This window comes from Oncorhynchus clarkii, chromosome 30 (genome assembly GCF_045791955.1).
Source record: "Oncorhynchus clarkii lewisi isolate Uvic-CL-2024 chromosome 30, UVic_Ocla_1.0, whole genome shotgun sequence".
NCBI lineage: Eukaryota > Metazoa > Chordata > Actinopteri > Salmoniformes > Salmonidae > Oncorhynchus > Oncorhynchus clarkii.
The window spans coordinates 20,047,461-20,066,348 of record NC_092176.1 but is presented as its reverse complement, the minus strand read 5'-3'; the positions used below and the strand labels follow the sequence as shown (position 1 = coordinate 20,066,348).

Below are 18,888 nucleotides of genomic sequence, written 5' to 3'. Positions count from 1 at the left end.
TTCAGAATTTGGCGGTTTAAAACAAAGACCATAACGAGAGAAACACAACTCTACTTACTTCCTGTGTAGTTACAGGCGCATACTTGAACTCAAACTGATAAAGTTCTTTTGAATCATTCAATTCAAATAATAAAAGGTTATTATAAAATAATAGTGAACTGATATGGTGTTCTTTGTATATTTATTTGCACTCCCCAGATTGAGTTGGCGGAATGGAAGTCGTTCTCAAACCAAGAGGAAGCTGATTCAAATAGCCATCTTTTTCATTTCCAACTATCTTTAGTAGGCGTGCGCAATCAGTGATTGGTCATCCGGGTTCTCACTTGTAACCAAATATTGTCTATTAGGTGTGCGTTCCTAAATTCACACTGGAGTGACAGAGTGCGCTCTGTGCGTTCGTAAATTCAGAGCAGTGTCAGATTGTCCGTTTGTAAATTCGTAGTGTTCCAAGCTCACACTGGGCACTCTGGCAGAGAAGTATGGTTGATCCGAGCGTTCCGTCCTCACCATCACAATCAAGCACCCAAGCTAACTGGATAGCTACTACCAGACACACATTAGAGAACACCTCACTCCGACCAATTTACCTGCCCTAGTAGAGCTGGTTAGGCTGTTTTCATGTTATATTGAGCATTGGTGACTGTAATTGTGCAGCTGGCAACAATTTTATAACATTTTTTCCCCGACTTTACTTACGCCGGTCATATTCAAAAGGTGTTGCGAGTTCTAAAAATCATTAGTTATTCTGCGCTCTAGCAAGCTAGCCAATTTTAGCCAGTTGTCTTGAGTTCCTTTGAGGTCAGAACTCGGATTAACCCTACTGGCCAGAGCGCCCAGTGACAGTGTACGCTCTGAATTTAGGAAAGACACAAAGCGATCTCTGACACTGGAAGCAATTTATGAACACACCCTTAATGTTCTGGTCGGTGGATACCTAGCACTCACTCACTCAGTGACTGCTAGCATTGTCATGAAAAAGGGCATGAGGGAAGCCCTAAAATGTAGTTTTTCTAAATTGTGCGAACGATAAGTAAGTAAGGCAGTGTTGGCTTGTGTGCTTAGGGTTGTTGTCCTGTTGGAAGGTGAACCTTCGCCACAGTATGAGGTCCTGAGTTCTCTGGAGCAGATCTTTCTGTACTTTGCTCCGTACATCTTTCCCTCGATCCTGATTAGAGTCACAGTCCCTGCCGCTGAAAAAAATCTCCACAGCATAATGCTGCCACCACCATGATTCACCGTAGAGATGGTGCCAGGTTTCCTCCAGATGTGACGCTTGGAATTCAGGCCAAAGAGTTCAATCTTGGTTTCATCAGACCAGAGAATCTGTTTTCTCATGGTATGAGAGTCCTTTAGGTGCCTTTTGGCAAACTCCAAGCGGGCTGTCATGTGCCTTTTACTGAGGAGTCGCTTCCGTCTGGCCACTACCATAAAGGCCTGATTGGTGGAGTGCTGCAGAGATGGTTGTCCTTCTGGAAGATTCTCCCATCTCCACAGAGGAACTCTGGAGCTCTGTCAGAGTGACTGTTGGGTTCTTAGTCACCTCCCTGACCAAGGCCCTTCTCCACCGATTGCTCAGTTTTGCCGGGTGACCAGCTCTAGGAAGCTCTTTGTGGTTCCAAACTTCTTGCATTAAGGAATGATGGAGGCCACTGTGTTATTTGGGACCTTCAATGCTGCAGACATTTTTTGGTACCCTTCCCCAGATCTGTACCTTGACATAATCCTGTCTCGGAGCTCTACGGACAATTCCTTTTACCTCACGGCTTGGTTTTTGCTCTGACATCCACTGTCAACTGTGGGACCTTATATAGACAGGTGTGTGCCTTTCCAAATCATGCCCAATCAATTGAATTTACCACAAGTGGACTCCAATCACGTTGTAGAAACATCTGAAGGATGATAGATGCACCTGAGCTCAATTTCGAGTCTCAGAGTGTAACTGGTGTGAAATGGTTTGCGGGGTGGAATTTGTGGAGCGATGGGTAACGATACTTTGTGGGAGGCAGTTGTTGATGTGTTTAGAGGGTCCCTGGTTCAAGCCCAGGTAGGGGTGAGGAGAGGGACGGAAGCTATACTGTTACATTGATGCTGTGGAACCGGATCACTGGTTGCTGCGGAAAAGGAGGAGGTCAAAAGGGGGGTGAGTGTAACCGGTGTGAAATGGATTGCGGGGTGCGCGCTAATAGCGTTTCAATCAGTGACGTCACTCGCTCTGAGACCTTGAAGTAGTTGTTCCCCTTGCTCTGCAAGAGCCGCGACTTTTTTGGGGCGATGGGTAACGATGCTTCGAGGGTGGCTGTTGTCGATGTATGCAGCGGGTCCCTGGTTCGAGCCCAAGTAGAGGCGAGGAGAGGGACGGAAGCTAAACTGTTACAATAGCAAAGGGTTTTAATACTTAAGTAAATAAGGTATTTCTGTTGTGTTTTTATACATTTGGTACAATTTCTAAAAACCTGTTTTCGCTTTGTCAATATTGGGTGTTGTGTGTAGATTGATGAGGAATTGTTTTTATTTAATCAATTTTAGAATAAGGCTGTAATGTAACAAAATGTGGAAAAGGTCAAGGGGTCTGAATACTTTCCGAATACTTTCACTGTATGTGCATATTATGTGTGAGTGAACAAACAATGGAGTGGGTGTTTGTGTGTGTGTTGGAGTGACAGTGCATAGAGACAGTGCAAATATTGAAATAAAAGATCAATAAAGATACAAGGTAAACAGTCCGTGTATCTATTTTGTTAGCTATTTATCAGTCATATTGCTTGGGGATAGAAGCTGTTCAAGAGCCTGTTGGTTTCAGACTTGATGCACCGGTACCTCTTGCTGTGTGGCAGCCAAGAAAATAGTCTATGACTTGGGTAGTTGGGGTCTTTGACGACCAACCTGGCACCACACTGCTAGGTCACTGACCTCCTCGCTGTAGGCTGACTCATCATCGCCGGTGATCAAGCCTAACACCATCGTGTCGTTAGCGAACTTGATAATGGTGGTGGAGTCATGTGTGGCCACACAGTCGTGGGTGAACAGAGAGTACAGGAGGGGACTAAGAACACACCCCGGTGGGGACCCTATGTTAATGGTCAGCGTGGTGGAGGTGATGTGGCCTACCCTCACCACCTGGAGTCAGATCGTCAGGAAGTCCAGTATCCAGTTGCAGAGGGAGGTGTTCAGACCCAGAGTCTTAAGCTTGGTGATGAGCTTGGAGGGGATAATGGTGATGAACAGCATTCTCACATAAGTATTCCTTTTATCTGGGTGGGTGAGGGTCATGTGGAGAGCAGGAATGATTGTGGTCATCATAAAATATGTGGAGATTACAGAGAGGTTGAAAATTACCATGAATATGCCTGCCAGCTGATCTGCACATGTGCTGAGATTGGCCTTGGAATACTGTCAGGGCCCCAGGCCTTGGTGGTGTTGACCTGATTAACACCAATATAAAATCGTTTTTCAAGTGCGTCCACTTATATCAGTGCATTCGTAACAAACTAAAAATTACGAAACTTATATTCTATAAAATAAGATTAATCCAGAAAATTAGCAATTATTGTTTGTTAACCAAATTCGACACTCATTGACCACCATACAAAAATTCCTCACTTCATTGGTTTATTGTCGTGGACAAATTGTGTTCGGATTAAAACCTCTTACTCCGCCACTTCCGCTCTCTGTTGTAACAGAACGGCCTGGAAGTGGGAGGAATTTGCTGGAACACCGAACGAAGCTCAACGACAGCACAGAAAGAACAACTCACGTTTATTTTTTTTACGGGGATTCTTCAAGTGACTCATGGCGGTAAGTGTTCACCAAATACATTACCATCGAATTTATATAATAATTTATGCTAGCTGTTTCTATTTTAAAGATGTTTTGTTTAATCAAGATGGCGTCTTTGCCGTGGCAGCCATGTCGACAACCTAGCGAGTTAACGTCAGTAGCTGACGGTTAGTTGCTGTAGTAGTTGGTAGCTTTGTCGTGTTGATTTTGGAAATACATGGAAATTCTACTTTATCGGATTATGTTAGTGTTAACTAGTTACCTAACTAGCTATATAACATAACGTTCGCTAGTTAACTATGTACCTTGAGTTGCGCAGTCTTTTGCAAGCTAGCAACGTCATTAGGTAGCAAACGTTAATGTGGGTGTTTTTACACTCGGTCCCTTTCAGCCAATTTTTGTGAACTCAGTGTGGTTCTCTTAATTGTTTGTGCAGTGAGAACACTCCAAATGAACTCAGACCCCTCGATTCCCCGAACCAATCTGAAACCATCTTGAGAGGTAACCTGAGTTCGGTTCCCTTTTTTTAGGGCAATGGAAACACTCAACGCCCTAGGTTCGCTTGTCATTATTCCCCATCACACACTAGATTACTGCAACATCGTTCCCCTGCCATAGCCCCTCACATTGATACTAAAAAAGAGAGACAATTATGATGTGCAGGGTCGCGGAAAAAGCGTTTGCTGTTTTGGATATTTCTTAGGGATTGTCAGCAATTCCCCAACAATTTTAGAATGTGTTTGCAATTTTGTGATCTAAAGGCTGAGAGCTTCGTAAAATGTTTATTTGATTGTGGGGTTTGAATAGAAGACAACGTATTTTAAGAATCACAACAGGGTACAAAATCTATTCTAGCTCTTTATTTTTTTTAAATGTCACCTTTATTTAACCAGGTAGGCTAATTGAGAACAAGATCTCATTTACAACTGCGACATGGCCAAGATAAAGCAAAGCAGTGTGAGACAGACAACACAGTTACACATGGAGCAAACAATAAACAAGCCAATAACACAATAAACAAGTCAATGACAGTAGAAAAAGTCTATATACAGTGTGTGCAAAAGGCATGAGGAGGTAGGCAATAAATAGGCCATAGGAGCGAATAATTACAATTGAGCAGATTAACACTGGAGTGATAAATGAGTAGATGATGATGTGCAAGGAGAGAAACTGGTGTGCAAAAGAGCAGAAAAGTACATTAAAACAGTATGGAGGTGAAGTAGGTAGGTTGGGTGGGCTATTTACAGATGGACTAAGTACAGCTGCAGCGATTGGTTAGCTGCTCAGATGACTGATGTTTAAAGTTGGTGAGGGAAATAAAAGTCTCCAACTTCAGCGATTTTTGCAATTCGCTCCATTCACTGGCAGCAGAGAACTGGAAGGAAAGGTGGCCAAATGAGGTGTTGGCTTTGGGGATGATCAGTGATGACCTGCTGGAACGTGTGCTACGGGTGGATGTTGTTATCGTGAACTGAGATAAGGCGGAGCTTTACCTAGCATAGACTTATAGATGACCTGGAGCCAGTGGGTCTGGCAACAAATATGTAGCGAGGGCCAGCCGACTAGAGCATAGTGGGTGGTATATGGGGCTTTGGTAACAAAACGGATGGCACTGTGATAGACTGCATCCAGTTTGCTGAGTAGAGTATTGGAAGCTATTTTGTAGATGACATCGCCAAAGTCGAGGATCGGTAGGATAGTCAGTTTTACTAGGGTATGTTTGGCGGCGTGAGTGAAGGAGGCTTTGTTGTGAAATAGAAAGCTGACTAGATTTGATTTTGGTTTGGAGATGTTTAATATGAGTCTGGGAGGAGAGTTTATAGTCTAACCAGACACCTAGGTATTTATAGTTGTCCACATATTCTAGGTCGGAACCGTCCAGGGTGGTGATGCTAGTCGGGCGGGTGGGTGGGTGCGGGCGGGCAGTGAACGGTTGAAAAGCATGCATTTGTTTTTTCTAGCGTTTTGTTGTGTTGTGTGGCATTGAAGCTCGTTTGGAGGTTAGTTAGCACAGTGTTTAAAGAAGGGCCAGAAGTATACAGAATGGTGTCGTCTGCGTAGAGGTGGATCAGGGAATCGCCCGCGGCAAGAGTAACATCATTGATGTATACAGAGAGAAGAGTCGGCCCAAGGATTAAACCCTGTGGTACCCCCATAGTCTGCCAGAGGTCCGGTCAACATGCCCTCCGATTTGACACACTGAACTCTGAGAAGTAGTTGGTGAACCAGGCGAGGCAGTCATTAGATAAACTAAGGCTATTGAGTCTGCCCATAAGAATACGGTGATTGACAGTCAAAAGGGCAGTAGCCAACATTGGGTGTTAAATTTAAAATTACATCATAATTTAATCTGCAGTTATTCTTCTGCAATTTATTGTTACTAATAATATTTCATTTTATTAGTATCTTTTGATTACAATTATGTCTCACCATTTAACTAAATGCAATCTATTAGCTTCCAAAATGTAAGTAGGTACACTACATTACCAAAAGTATGTGAACACCTGCTTGTCGAAAAGCTAATTCCAAAATCATGGGCATCAATATGGAGTTGGTCCCACCTTTGCTTCTAAAACAGCCTCCACTCTTCTGAGAAGGCTTTCCGCTATATGTTGGAATATTGCTGCGGGATTTGCTTCCATTCAACCACGAGCATTAGTGAGGTCGGGCATTTATGTTGGGCGATTAGGCCTGGCTCGCAGTCGGCGGTCCAATTCATCCCAAAAGTGTTCACTGGTGTTATGGTCAGGGCTCTGTGCAGGTCAGTCAAGGTCTTCCACACCATTTTTATATGGACCTCGATTTGTGCACGGGATATTGTCATGCTGAAACAGGAAAGGACCTTCACCACTGTTGCCACAAAGTTAGAAGCACAGAATCGTCTATAATGTCATTGTATGCTGTAGCATTAATTTCTCTTCCCTGGAACTAAGGGGCCTAGCCCGAAACATGGAAAACAGCCCGTGGCCATTATTCCTCCCCCTCCCATACATTCTGATGGAATGGCTTGTCCTGCACTTTGTAAAAACCCACTACATTGAGTGAATATTGGGAAAAACATCTTGGTTCCTTTCTAATAGCAATGTGAATGCAAAGAGGACTCGGACCACAAAATAGGTGAAGTGAACTGGCAAAAGAGTTGAGTCCTCGTTCAAATTCAAGGGCAGTGTGAATACAAAGAGAACAAAGTTCTTTCCCCCCCCCCCCCCCCCCCCCCCCCCCCCCCCCCTTTAGCTCAGTGGGATAACACAGCCGGTTGAGTCATCGTTCATCTTCCCTAGAACGTAGTGGTGCCGGTCAGTGGTGGAAAAAGTACTCAATTCTCAATCCTGAGTAAAAGTAAAGATGCCTTAATAGAAAAGTACTCAAGTGAAGGTCACCCAGTAAAAATAACACTTGACTAAAAGTATTTGATTTTTAAATATACTTAAGTATCAATAGTAAATGTAGTTGCTCAAATATATTTAAGTATCAAAAGTAAAAGTACAAGTAATAAAACATTCCTTATTAAGCAAACAAGACGGCACAATTATTATTTTTTACGTACAGCCAGGGTCACACTCCAACACTCAGACATTATTTACAAGCAAAGCATTTGTGTTAAGTGAGTCCGCAGATTAGAGGCAGTAGGGATGACCAGGGATTTTCTCTTCATAAGTGTGTGAATCGGACCATTTTCTGTCCTGCTAAGCATTCAAAATGTAACAAGTACTTTTGTGTCAGGGAAAATGTATGAAGTAAATCATTTTCTTTAGGAATGTAGTTTAGTTAAATTTGACAAATATAAATAGTAAAGTACAGCTACCCCAAAAAATGACTTCAGCAGTACTTTAAAGTAGGGATGCATGACATATCCGCAAACATCTGAATCGGACGATATTAGCTAGAAATGGCAACACCGGTATTGGCCAATGTTAAGTTTAACGCCAATGTTAAAAACCGATGTCAAGCTACCGTACATACCTATATAACGTAATAACGGCATGTACATTTTTGCGCTACAGGTGCAACACAGCATTCCTGACCTAGCCCACACAATGTTTGCTGTGTGGATCGAGCAGTGATTTGGAAGAGTAAGAACATTTCAGCCAGACAACTCAAAGGCAAAGTTCATTAAAGCCAAGATAATGGAATTCATTGTCCTTGACAGTCAACTGTTCTCTGTCGTGGGTGATGTTGGCTTTCGCCAACTGGTCGAGCACCATTACACACTGCCAAGGGCGCTATTTTTCAGATGTTGCCTACCGGGGTTACACAGTAATAGCGTCACTGCTATTAGCTTCAAGACATGCATACTAGGGTACGCCGTTTGGGGCTTTGCGTGTATAAAAACATACAGTAGCACTGTCAAAGCTTTACAAAAAAGTCAGCAAACAAGCAAGCACCGGCCACAAACGATGTGTTTACAATACCGCGTTGGTAATAAAACATCAGTTGTTCGACCGCAACTTCTGGGGTAGCTAGCTTTAGCTTGGTACCTAGCTAGCACCAATACAACCAGCCTGAAAACAATGACCATAGAAACTGCAGTCATTTTCATTATTCTTAGCAAGATTGTAAGTATTGTTGTTCGCCTATTGAAATTGATCTTCAGTTCATGAAAATAAATAGCTAGCAAGCTACCTAATCCTGTTGCCCAAGCTAACGTTATAAGCAGCCAGCTAGCTTCATCTGGCTATGTGTTGTGAAGCTAGGCACAATAGTGGAGTTTGCAGGTAGCCTTCAAAATAAAAGTATTGTCATTGACAGTGATGCAAATGAATACAAATAGTAGAATTATGCCATTTATTTTGAAGGCTAGCCGCAAATTCCGCTATTGTGCCTAATCCTTATTGTGGAGAGCTTCACATAGATGGGTCCAACCACCATTAATCAAATAAGAACTGTCTTATAAAGTAGGGTTATTTTAGAAGATGACACCTAGCTATATAGTTAGCTAGCTAACTATAGCTACTGAAACAGATTATGTTGTGTTATTTGGCATGTATCTGTTTAGACACGCAAAGACCCAATCGGCGTTCCATAGAAATCCTGGTTGAGAATGAAACGACTGATCAAATGAACAACGAAACAGCACAGCAAGTGAAATAAATAGGTTTTGATGATGTTTTACTGGTAATGGGGACATGCGTAAATGCCAACAAAATAACTTTTTAGTCAGTGTGGTGTCCATGTGTAACCTTTAACTAGGCAAGTCAGTTAAGAACAAATTCTTATTTACAATGACGAACTACCCCGGCCAAACCCGGACGACGCTGGGCCAATTGTGTGCCGCCCAATGGGACTCCCTATCATGGCCAGATGTGATACAGCCTGGATTTGAACCAGGGACTGTAGTTACACCTCTTGCACTGAGATGCAGTGCCTTAGACCGCTGTGTGTGTTAACAATTTAACTGTACTAGGATATTGGTATCGGCCAAAAATGTCACATCGGTGCATCACTACTTGAAAGTATTTTTACTCATGTACTTTACACCACTGGTCCTGGTTGGGATGCTGTTTTGTGCTGGAACATTGTCTTCCCGAAGTGCTGCTTAAAGAACAAATAAACCCTAAGGTTGATCAGTGTGTTTACTTTAATTTAGGCAAGTGATGCCGACTCGACCAACCTGCTACCCTTGATGGGCTCTCTTTACACGGACAGAAGAAAACACACTATGGAATCATCCAAATCACCCAGAAGCTCCAAACACCATCCTTCCCGATCAAGGTCACACTCCAGGGACCGAAAACGCAAATCAAGTGAGTTAAATGCACTAAATTTTAAAACTCGGAATGATGTTTGTAGTTTTGGTAATACATTTTTGTTATGTTCACTTGGTAGGTCTGGTCATGTTATTTGGATTTGACATAAGCTTAAAGCAGCTGTACCTTGTTGATAGAACAGTCCAAAATAGTCACGCACTACAGGTGACTCATCGGAGTCAATCCTAATTGAATAGTGCAGTAGAATTTCGTCACTGTTCTCATCGTTTTTACTTTTACAGGTGACAAAAAGCACAGACGAAGTCGGAGCAGGAGCAAAGAGGTAACTAATCTTAGTTAATTTTAGTGAACTAAAAGTAGGCTGCAGTACTGTCACCATCTTGAATGTCGTGTCTTTTTTGTTTTTTGTTGACCATGGTAAGTACCAAACACTGTAGGCAATGAAACCTGACTCAAAGCTTACTAAGAGACTTAATGGAAAAACTGACATGTTTTTTTTTTAATTTATTTTGATATGTCTCATTAACGTATCCTTGGTCACTTGAGTGTAGCCATAGTAGATGGTGAAGAATATATACAGTACCAGTCAAAAGTTTGGACACCTACTCATTCAAGGTTTTTTATTTTTAGTATTTTCTACATTGTAGAATAATAGTGAAGACAAAACTATGACATTTCACATGGAATCATGTAGTAACCAAAAAAGTGTTAAACAAATCTAAATACATTTGAGATTCTTGAAAGTAGCCACCCTTTGCGTGCTTTGCACACACTTCGCACACACTTCGCATTTGCACAAAGCTTTGCACACACTTCGCATTTTCTCAACCAGCTTCACCTGGAATGCTTTTCCAATTGTCTTGGAGTTCCCAAATATGCTGAGCACTTGTTGGCTGCTTTTCCTTCACTCTGCGGTCCAGCTCATCCCAAGCCATCTCAATTGGGTAGAGGTCGGGTGATTGTGGAGGCCAGGTCATCTGATGCAGCATTCCATCACTCTCCTTCACACATGCAGAGATAATCCGTTCACCTACTCTGCTTCTCACAAAGACACGGTGGTTGGAACCAAAAATTTCAAATTTGGACTCATCAGACCAAAGGACAGATTTCCACTGGTCTAATGTCCGTTGTTTGTGTTTCCTGGCCCAAGCAAGTTTCTTCTTATTGTTGGTGTCCTTTAGTAGTGGTTTCTTTGCAGCAATTTGATCATGAAGGCCTGATTCACGCAGTCTCTGAACAGTTGATGTTGAGGTGTGTTTGTTACTTGAACTCTGAAGCATTTATTTGGGCTGAATTCTGAGGTGCAGTTAACTCTAACTTATCCTCTGCAGCAGAGGTAACTCTGGGTCTTCTTTTCCTTTGGGGTGGCAGGTAGCCTAGTGGTTAGAGCGTTGGGTCTAAATCGAATCCCTGAGCTGACAAGGTAAAAATCTGTCGTTCTGCCCCTGAACAAGGCAGAACGACTGTTCCCCGATTGTTCCCCGGCAGGCCATCATTGTAAATAAGAATTTGTTCTTAAAAACTTCTTAGGGATAGGCGTCCTGTCAACGTGACAGTTGTAAATCATGCAGCGAAACAAATTTTGGTACATATTTTATATCGGCTAAAAGCTTAAATTCTTGTTAATATAACTGCGCTGTCCAATTTCAGTAGCTATTACTGCGAAAAAATGCCATGCTATTGTCTGAGAGCTCCTAACAACTAAACACTTTTTTTTCCACCGCGATAAGTTTGATAAATTCGCCTCTGAAGGTGGAATGTGTACTTACATTCTGAAATCTTGCTCTGATTTTATTATCCAACGGGTCCCAGAGATAATGAGGTGTCGTTTTGTTAGATAAAATCCTCTTTCATATCCTTAAAGGTCCTTCTAGCATGCATGATCGATTTTGTATTTCCACTCTTTCATCTGTGAAAATCTCACCCTAAATGTTGGTTCAACCAGTCAGATCACATTTGTATGTATTCCTCCGAGATCCTAGAACGTAAGCAGACTTCACTATATCATTAGGGGTGTAGAACATTCTATACGTCACCGAATTTATGAATACAAATGTCTCCTTCGCGATTTGCCCAAATGTACCTGGGTGACTTCACACTAAATGTCATGTAGTTCGCTCATACTTCAAGTTATCCATCGGAAACTTTGCACATACACTGCTGCCATCTTGTGGACACAATCGGAATTACAAACATTTCAAAGATGGTTGCATTTTCTTCTACCAGATCTATTGTGTTATTCTCCTACATTCAATTCACATTTCCACAAACTTCAAAGTGTTTCCTTTCAAATGGTACCAATAATATGCATATCCTTGCTTCAGGGCCTGAGCTACAAGCAGTTAGATTTGGGTATGTCATTTTAGCCAAAAATTGGGGGGGGAAAGGGGCTACCCCTAAGAAGTTTAACGGGCTTGCCTAGTTAAGTAAAGGTTACATTTTAAAATAAATCCTGTGGTGGTCCTCATGAGCCAGTTTCATCAAAGCGCTATGTTTTTTGAATAAACTTTCAAAGTTCTTGAAATGTTTCTGACCTTCATGTCTTCGATAATGATGGACTGTCTTTTCTCTTTGCTTATTTGAGCTGTTCTTGCCATAATATGGACTTGGTCTTTTGTCAAATAGGGTTATCTTCTGGATACACCCCACCTTGTCACAACACAACTGATTGGCTCAAACGCATTAAGAAGGAAAGAAATTCCACAAATTAACTTTTAACAAGGCACACCTTGAAATGCATTCCATTGCCAAGAGTGTGCAAAGCTGTCATCAAGGAAAAGGGTGGCTACTTTGAAGAATCTCAAATATATATTTGGAATTGTTTAACACTTTAGGTTATTCCATGACTCCATATGTGTTATTTCATAGTTTTGATGTCTTCACTATTATTCTACAATGTAGACAATAGTAAAAAAATAAAGAAAAACCCTTGAATGAGTAGGTGTGTCCAAACTTTGGACTGGTACTGTATATGAGATTTTTTTTTTTATATAAATCCTGTGTGTAGATCACATGATAACATTTCTACAATAAATCATACTCAGCGTGCTAAAGCACGAAGAGACACTGAACTGAAGACGCTGCTGACATAGCAAAATTATATGCCTACTACTCGGACAGGTAACTATCAGCCATTCAAACTTATACTTGCCTCCTAGAAAATAATTGCAAATAAAGGAAATTAACATGAGCCTTTTCCTGGGTTCAATTGCCTATTACTGGGTTCAATTCAAGCTCAAGTCTGCTGGCTGTAACCTTATTAATCCAAATTCATTCTGAGCCCACCATTGAAATCTTCCTGGCTGCATGCACTTGTAGATTGGGGAGGGAATAAAGTGCTGAACTAAAACATATGTATTAAAGCTGTCTCAGAGGTGATTATCCATGATAATCTGCATTGAGTTTTGTACTATATAATTTATGTGCCTTCCATAATATGATTGAAACAAAACTAAGTAGAAGTGGCTGTACTTGGTGCACTTGAGTAGGTGGTAGATTTGACCTATGTGCTACAAGTTGGAGTATGTGTCTTGGTACATTGGAGGACATTTCATTATCAAATTTATCTCCAGCGGTCTAAGGCATTGCATCTCAGTGCTAGGTGTCACTACAGACCTTGGTTCGATTCCAGGCTGTATTACAACCGGCCATGATTGGGAGTCCCATAGGGTGGCGCACAATTGGCCCAGCGTCGTTAGGCTGGGGTAGGCCGGCATTTAACCTTTATTTAACTAGGCAGTTAAGAACAGATTCTTATTTTCAATGACTGCCTAGGAACAATGGGTTAACTGCCTTGTTCTGGGGCAAAACGACAGATTTGTACCTTGTCAGCTCGGGGATTTGAACTTGCAACCTTTCGGTTACTAGTCCAACTAGTCTTAACTGACTTGCCTTGTTAAATAAGATGACTAAAAAAGTTGCACTCAAAGTGGGGAAAAAAACATTTAAACAAGCAGTTAAAAAGTGGACTGACAGTGTAGCTCCGTCAAGCTATTTACCCTTCTGACATATCTGGTCAATGTTGTAAAGAAATGTTTGGTTTCTGGTAATCAGGCTTTCTAAATATGAGGGGGATGTATGTCTGAAGTGAGCATGAGTTCCTAACATGCTTTGGTATCTTCTGTATCAAACAGTTGTACTAACTCTTTGTTGCACTATTTTCCTGAAAGAGACACCTTCTTCTTAAAACAGGCACAAAGGAGGGACTCTGAGAAGCCATCAAAATCTCACAGCAAGCAGGATGATCAGCCGGAGCAGACTGAGAGGGGCAGGGAGAGACTTTCTGCAGAGAACGGGGAGGAGCGACACCGGCGCAAAGACAAGAAGGGACGGAGCCACTCCAGGTCACACTCATGCGACAGGTGGGTTCAGTGAGATGCTACATGATGTATTGAGATTGGTCACAGTAAACTGGGTAGAGTGAGCTGCATGTTTTCTTTTTATAAGAATAAAACTAGCATTTTTGTCCTGTTTTAGGCGTCATCGCAGCAGAAGTCGGGACAAACTGAGATCGCGTTCCCCTCGGGAGAAGAAGAAGAGGGCCAGGTCCCGGTCGGGCTCAAAGACCAAACACCGCCGCAGGAGCAAAAGCAGGTGCGTTTCGCTTGCTTCTCTCCCTAACATTTTCTGTGTTTGTCTTTAGTAACCACTCCTGTGTGCCTCAAATTTGCCACTCTTCGTCAGTCATCATGTGTCTCTTAAATTGTGTTGTGTGTGACTGAATGCATATCTTTCTGTGGATCTTGAAATGCTATAATGTCTCTTTAGGGAGCGGAAGAAGGAGAAAGTGCACAGAAAAGAGAAGAGTCGTAGCAGGTCTGTGAGCCCCCAGGCTTTCCGGGGCAGAAACACTGCCATGGACGCACAAGAGGCCCTGGCCAGAAGGTACCGCAGCATCTTAGGGTGTTTTCACACTTGGTCCCTTTCAGACAATTTTTGTCAACTCAGTGTGGTTTTGCTTAATATTTTGTGCAGTGTGATCACCCCAAAGGAACTCATACCTCTCAAAAGAGCCCTCCCTCCCCGATTCAAACCGAACAGAGACCATCTCGAGAGTTGGTCTGAGTTCGGTTTGCTTGAATTCCGTGTTCCAGTTCCATTGTCAACACAAAGGTCCATAGGTTCGTTTGTCAGTATTCCGGCACCACACTACTACTGCAACACCATTTCCCCTGCCATAAACCCTCACATTGGTGCCAGAAAAGAAAGCTGGTGATGTGCAGCTTCGCAGGAAAGTGTCCTGTTTTTGGATATTGATTAGCGATTGTCAAGGATGCACAGAAATTCCAAAATGTCTAGAATTTTTTTGTTCAGTTTATTTGTTTGCAATATGTGATCTATAGGCTAAGAGAGCTGTTTATTGATTGTGGGGTTTTAATAGTCTGAGAAGACAACATATTTGGTGAGAATCGCAACATAGGGTACAAATCTATTCTAGCTCTTAAAGGGGCAGTAGTAACATTTTAGGTAAAAATTATTTAGTCTGCAGTTATTCTCTTGCTATTTATTCTCTCACCAATAATATTTGCACGTTAACCCTTAGCCTACAACTTCCGCGGCCCCGTGGAAATCCAATTAACGTAATAGGAAATCCCCATCAAAATCCGTCTGTTTTAAGCTAGAGATGTTTTTTTTGCATGGTCTGTCTCAATCAACCGCCGATATCGCCCTTCTGCATCTGTGGTGGAAGGTGGCAGAGCTAGAGCAGTATTTGTCAGACCATAAGACATCTCAAATCGGTCTTCTCACAAAAACGTCTGTAGCGTCCGAACGGTTATGACCACTCTATTGAAAGATGAGACTCACGAACACGATGGCATTCATTTTGCTCTAGGATGTCCACAACCCTCACAAGACTTGTCTGAAGTCGGTACAGCCTCCTCTGCCAATTTCTGTCTCTAGCATCCAAACTGTTTGGGCTACACACTAATATGACCCCTCTGACAGCCAAGACCCAAGAACACAATGGTGTTCTCTTTTTAGCTCTAGGACACTCACAAGACTCGTCTGATGGTCCCCGGTACCAGTTTACATAGATATTCAGACCCTTTACTCAGGCACCTTTGGCAGGAAATTACAGCCTTGAGTCGTTTTTGTTATGACACTACAAACTTGGCACACCTGTATTTGGCGATTTTTTTTTTTTTTTTTTTTTTTCTCCCCTATTCTTCTCTGCAGATCCTCTCAAGCTCTGTCCGGTTGGATGGGTCTCTCCAGTTATTTTCGATCAGGTTTAAGTCCGGGCTCTGGCTGGGCAATTCCAGGACATTCAGAGACTTATCCCTGAAGCCACTCCTGTGTTGTCCTTTTGGAAGGTGAACCTTCGCCCCAGTCTGAGGTCCTGAGAGCTCTGGGGCAGGTTTTCGTCAAGGATCTCTCTGTACTCTGCTCCGTTCATCTTTACCTCGTTCCTGACTAGTATCCCAGTCCCTGCCGCTGAAAAACATTCCCACAGCATGATTCTGCCACCACCATGCTTCACCATAGACATGGTGCCAGGTTTCCTCCAGATGTGAGAGATGACACTTTTTTCAATCTTGGTTTCATCAGACCAGAGAATCTGGGTTCTCATGGTCTGGAAGTCCTTTAGGTGTCTTTTGGCAAACTCCAAGCGGGCTCTCATGTGCCTTTTACTGAGGAGTGGCTTCCTTCTGGCCACTCTACCATAAAGGCCTGATTGGTTGAGTGCTGCAGAGATGGGAGAACCTTCCAGAAGGACAACCATCTTCACAGAGGAACTCTGTCAGAGTAACCATTGGGTTCTTGGTCACCTCCCTGACCCAGAATGATGCAGGCCACTGTGTTCTTGGGGACCTTCAATGCTGCAGACATTTTTTGGTAATCTTCCCCAGATCTGTGCTTTGACACAATCCTGTCTCGAGCTTCACAGACAATTCCTTCGACCTCATGGCTTGGTTTTTGCTCTGACATGCACTGTCATGCACCTTGTATAGACAGGTGTGTGCCTTTCCAAATCATGTCCAATCAATTGAATTTACCACAGGTGGACTCCAATCAAATTGTAGAAACATCTCAAGTATGATCAATGGAAACAGGATGCACCTGAGCTCAATTTTGAGTGTCATAGCAAAGGATCTTAATACTTATGTAAATAAGGTATCTCTTATACATTTGCAAAAATGTCAAAACCTGTTTACGTTTGTCATTATCGGTATTGTGTGTAGATTGCTAAGGAATAGTTACAAAAAAATATATATTTTAGAGTAAGGCTGTAACGTAACAAAATGTGGACAATGTCAAGGGGTCTGAATACTTTCTGAAGGCACTGTATGTGGAGATTGTTTAGTCCCTAAAATACGGAATAAATACATTTTTTTTAAATAAAATAAATGTAATTAAAGGTTTCCTGATCTTATCTCAGATATAGGACAGACACTTCAGAACAAACTTCCTTTTGATATTGTTTTTTGACTGTTCTATGTAGTGAATCTGTTATTCAATGTGTTTCTATTGGCTAATAGCAGTAATGCCAAATGCAATGTTTTATCCAAGATTTGTAATTTTTTTTAAAGGGTCTTAAAATGTAAAATCAAATAACTTATGGTCAGGGCTCTGTGCAGGTCAGTCAAGGTCTTCCACACCATTTTTTGTATGGACTGAGATGGATTCTTTTAATGAGGACTATATGTGAAAATACCCTTAGAGGAACTGTGGGGTTCATGATTTGTTTCTTGAGTATCTCTATTTGATAGTGGACAATCTATCATTCTGCTCCAAAAGCCTAGCTGACAAATATGAACACCCTTCACTGTCTTCTCTCTATATCTCCAGGTTGGAAAGGGCAAAGAAACTGCAAGAGCAGAAAGAAAAGGATATGTTGGAGAAACAGCAGCATCAGGAGGTACCTGCAGGTGAGACACTTCTCGGCTATCAATTGCACCTAATTCAAAGTGAGTTAAACCGATCACTAATCTCTAACCACTTTTATTTTGTGTGTGTATTGTTTTTAGTGCCAGCCCCCCTGCTGTCTGACACAGTAGTAGTTGCTGCTGCAGCTGCTACCCACCCTGTCCTCAACGTGGCAGCTCTCCTGGCCTCTGGGACACAGGTCACGCCCCAGATCGCCATGGCAGCGCAGATGGCAGCCCTACAAGCCAAAACCTTAGCAGAGACTGGCATTGCTGTGCCCAGCTATTACAATCCTTCGGCTGTCAACCCCCTGAAGTTTGCAGAGCAGGAGAAGAAAAGGAAGAAGCTCTGGCAGGGAAAGAAGGAAGGGGTAAGATTTTATTTTTGAATTCCTTGTGCGCAATACAGAATGCAGTGCAATAAGTCTACGCTGTTTATCTGATGGGGCCGATTTATCTTTAGTGTACATTCCGCACATAACAAAGCACAACTAGTGACTTAATGAAAACGCTACGAAAAGAACATGGAACTCCGCTCATGGTGGCTCGATTGTTGCAAATCACTAATGCATTGAAATTGTTTGGTTTTGAAGGACAAGTCCCAGACAGCTGAGTTGTGGGAGAAGCTCAACTTTGGAAATAAGGACCAAAATGTTAAATTTCGGAAACTGATGGGCATCAAAGTATGTATAACCAAGTCCTTTTATTTTCTCATTTGATTGTGTACCATGCTGCAGAGCCTTGTATTTCTAACACTGTGGTTTCTGTCCTGTCAGGGGGAAGAGGAAGGTGAGGCCTCAAAGCCACTCAACAACGAAGGCCTGAAGACCCTGCAGCAGCAGGAGGAGATGTTCCATAACCTTGACCTTCAGTACGAGATGGCCAGGTCCCAGACCCACACTCAGAGAGGCATGGGACTAGGCTTCGGCTCTTCATTCTCACGGGGCATGGACGCGATCTAATGCCAAACCATGCACCGGCTTGCCCTTGCTTTCTTCCTCATAGGTCTCTCCTCATAGCTAGCACTCAAGCTTGCATGGATGTTGTTGCATTGGATCTGTAATTTATTTAGAAACAATCTCACGTCTTGGAACATTCCCATGTAAATAGATACTGAGTGTTAAGAAATCTGTACATCTTTTCAGAATGATGCAGTAGTTTGAGTGATGCTGGCTAGATTTAGACTTCTGTTAGAAATGTGATTGCATATTGTTTTTTACTCAAATTGTATACATTTTTAATGGTAGATCAAGTGAAATAATTCTGTTTACATATATTTACCAAGAGTCTTTACAAATGGCTTCAGATCATAATCTCAAAATGTAGCCATTATATCATCTTTCTGTTTCCTTTCTACTGAATGGAAATGTAAGAGTGGATCATACTACTAATGGAAGGAGTGAACAATAGTGTTACATATGTCCTTGAAATAAAAGTCCCTTTGTGTTGAGAAGTGGTCCTTGGTGTTTGTTTTGGCCATGAATGCTTTATACACAGCTACAACATTTTTTTGTGGGTGTAGCAAACACGTATTT

General features: G+C 42.2%; 1 protein-coding gene across 1 annotated transcript; it reads left to right on the top strand.

The window, feature by feature from the left end:
* The first annotated feature begins 3,649 nt into the window (after positions 1-3,649).
* Positions 3,650-18,803, top strand: LOC139389377 (arginine/serine-rich coiled-coil protein 2-like). The gene is made up of 10 exons (XM_071136096.1): positions 3,650-3,795; positions 9,365-9,521; positions 9,767-9,807; positions 13,677-13,846; positions 13,962-14,078; positions 14,253-14,369; positions 17,277-17,356; positions 17,456-17,724; positions 17,947-18,036; positions 18,130-18,803. Exons 1-10 carry the CDS (start codon positions 3,790-3,792, stop codon positions 18,313-18,315), a joined length of 1,233 nt encoding a protein of 410 aa, XP_070992197.1. The 5' UTR covers positions 3,650-3,789; the 3' UTR covers positions 18,316-18,803.
* Positions 18,804-18,888: the final 85 nt, after the last annotated feature.

Bases quoted from the DNA above. Each gene is read 5' to 3' on its own strand.
- LOC139389377 (XM_071136096.1), top strand. The intron at 9,522-9,766 runs GTGAGTTAAATG...TTACTTTTACAG, and splicing joins GGACCGAAAACGCAAATCAA to GTGACAAAAAGCACAGACGA. The intron at 14,079-14,252 runs GTGCGTTTCGCT...ATGTCTCTTTAG, and splicing joins CGCCGCAGGAGCAAAAGCAG to GGAGCGGAAGAAGGAGAAAG.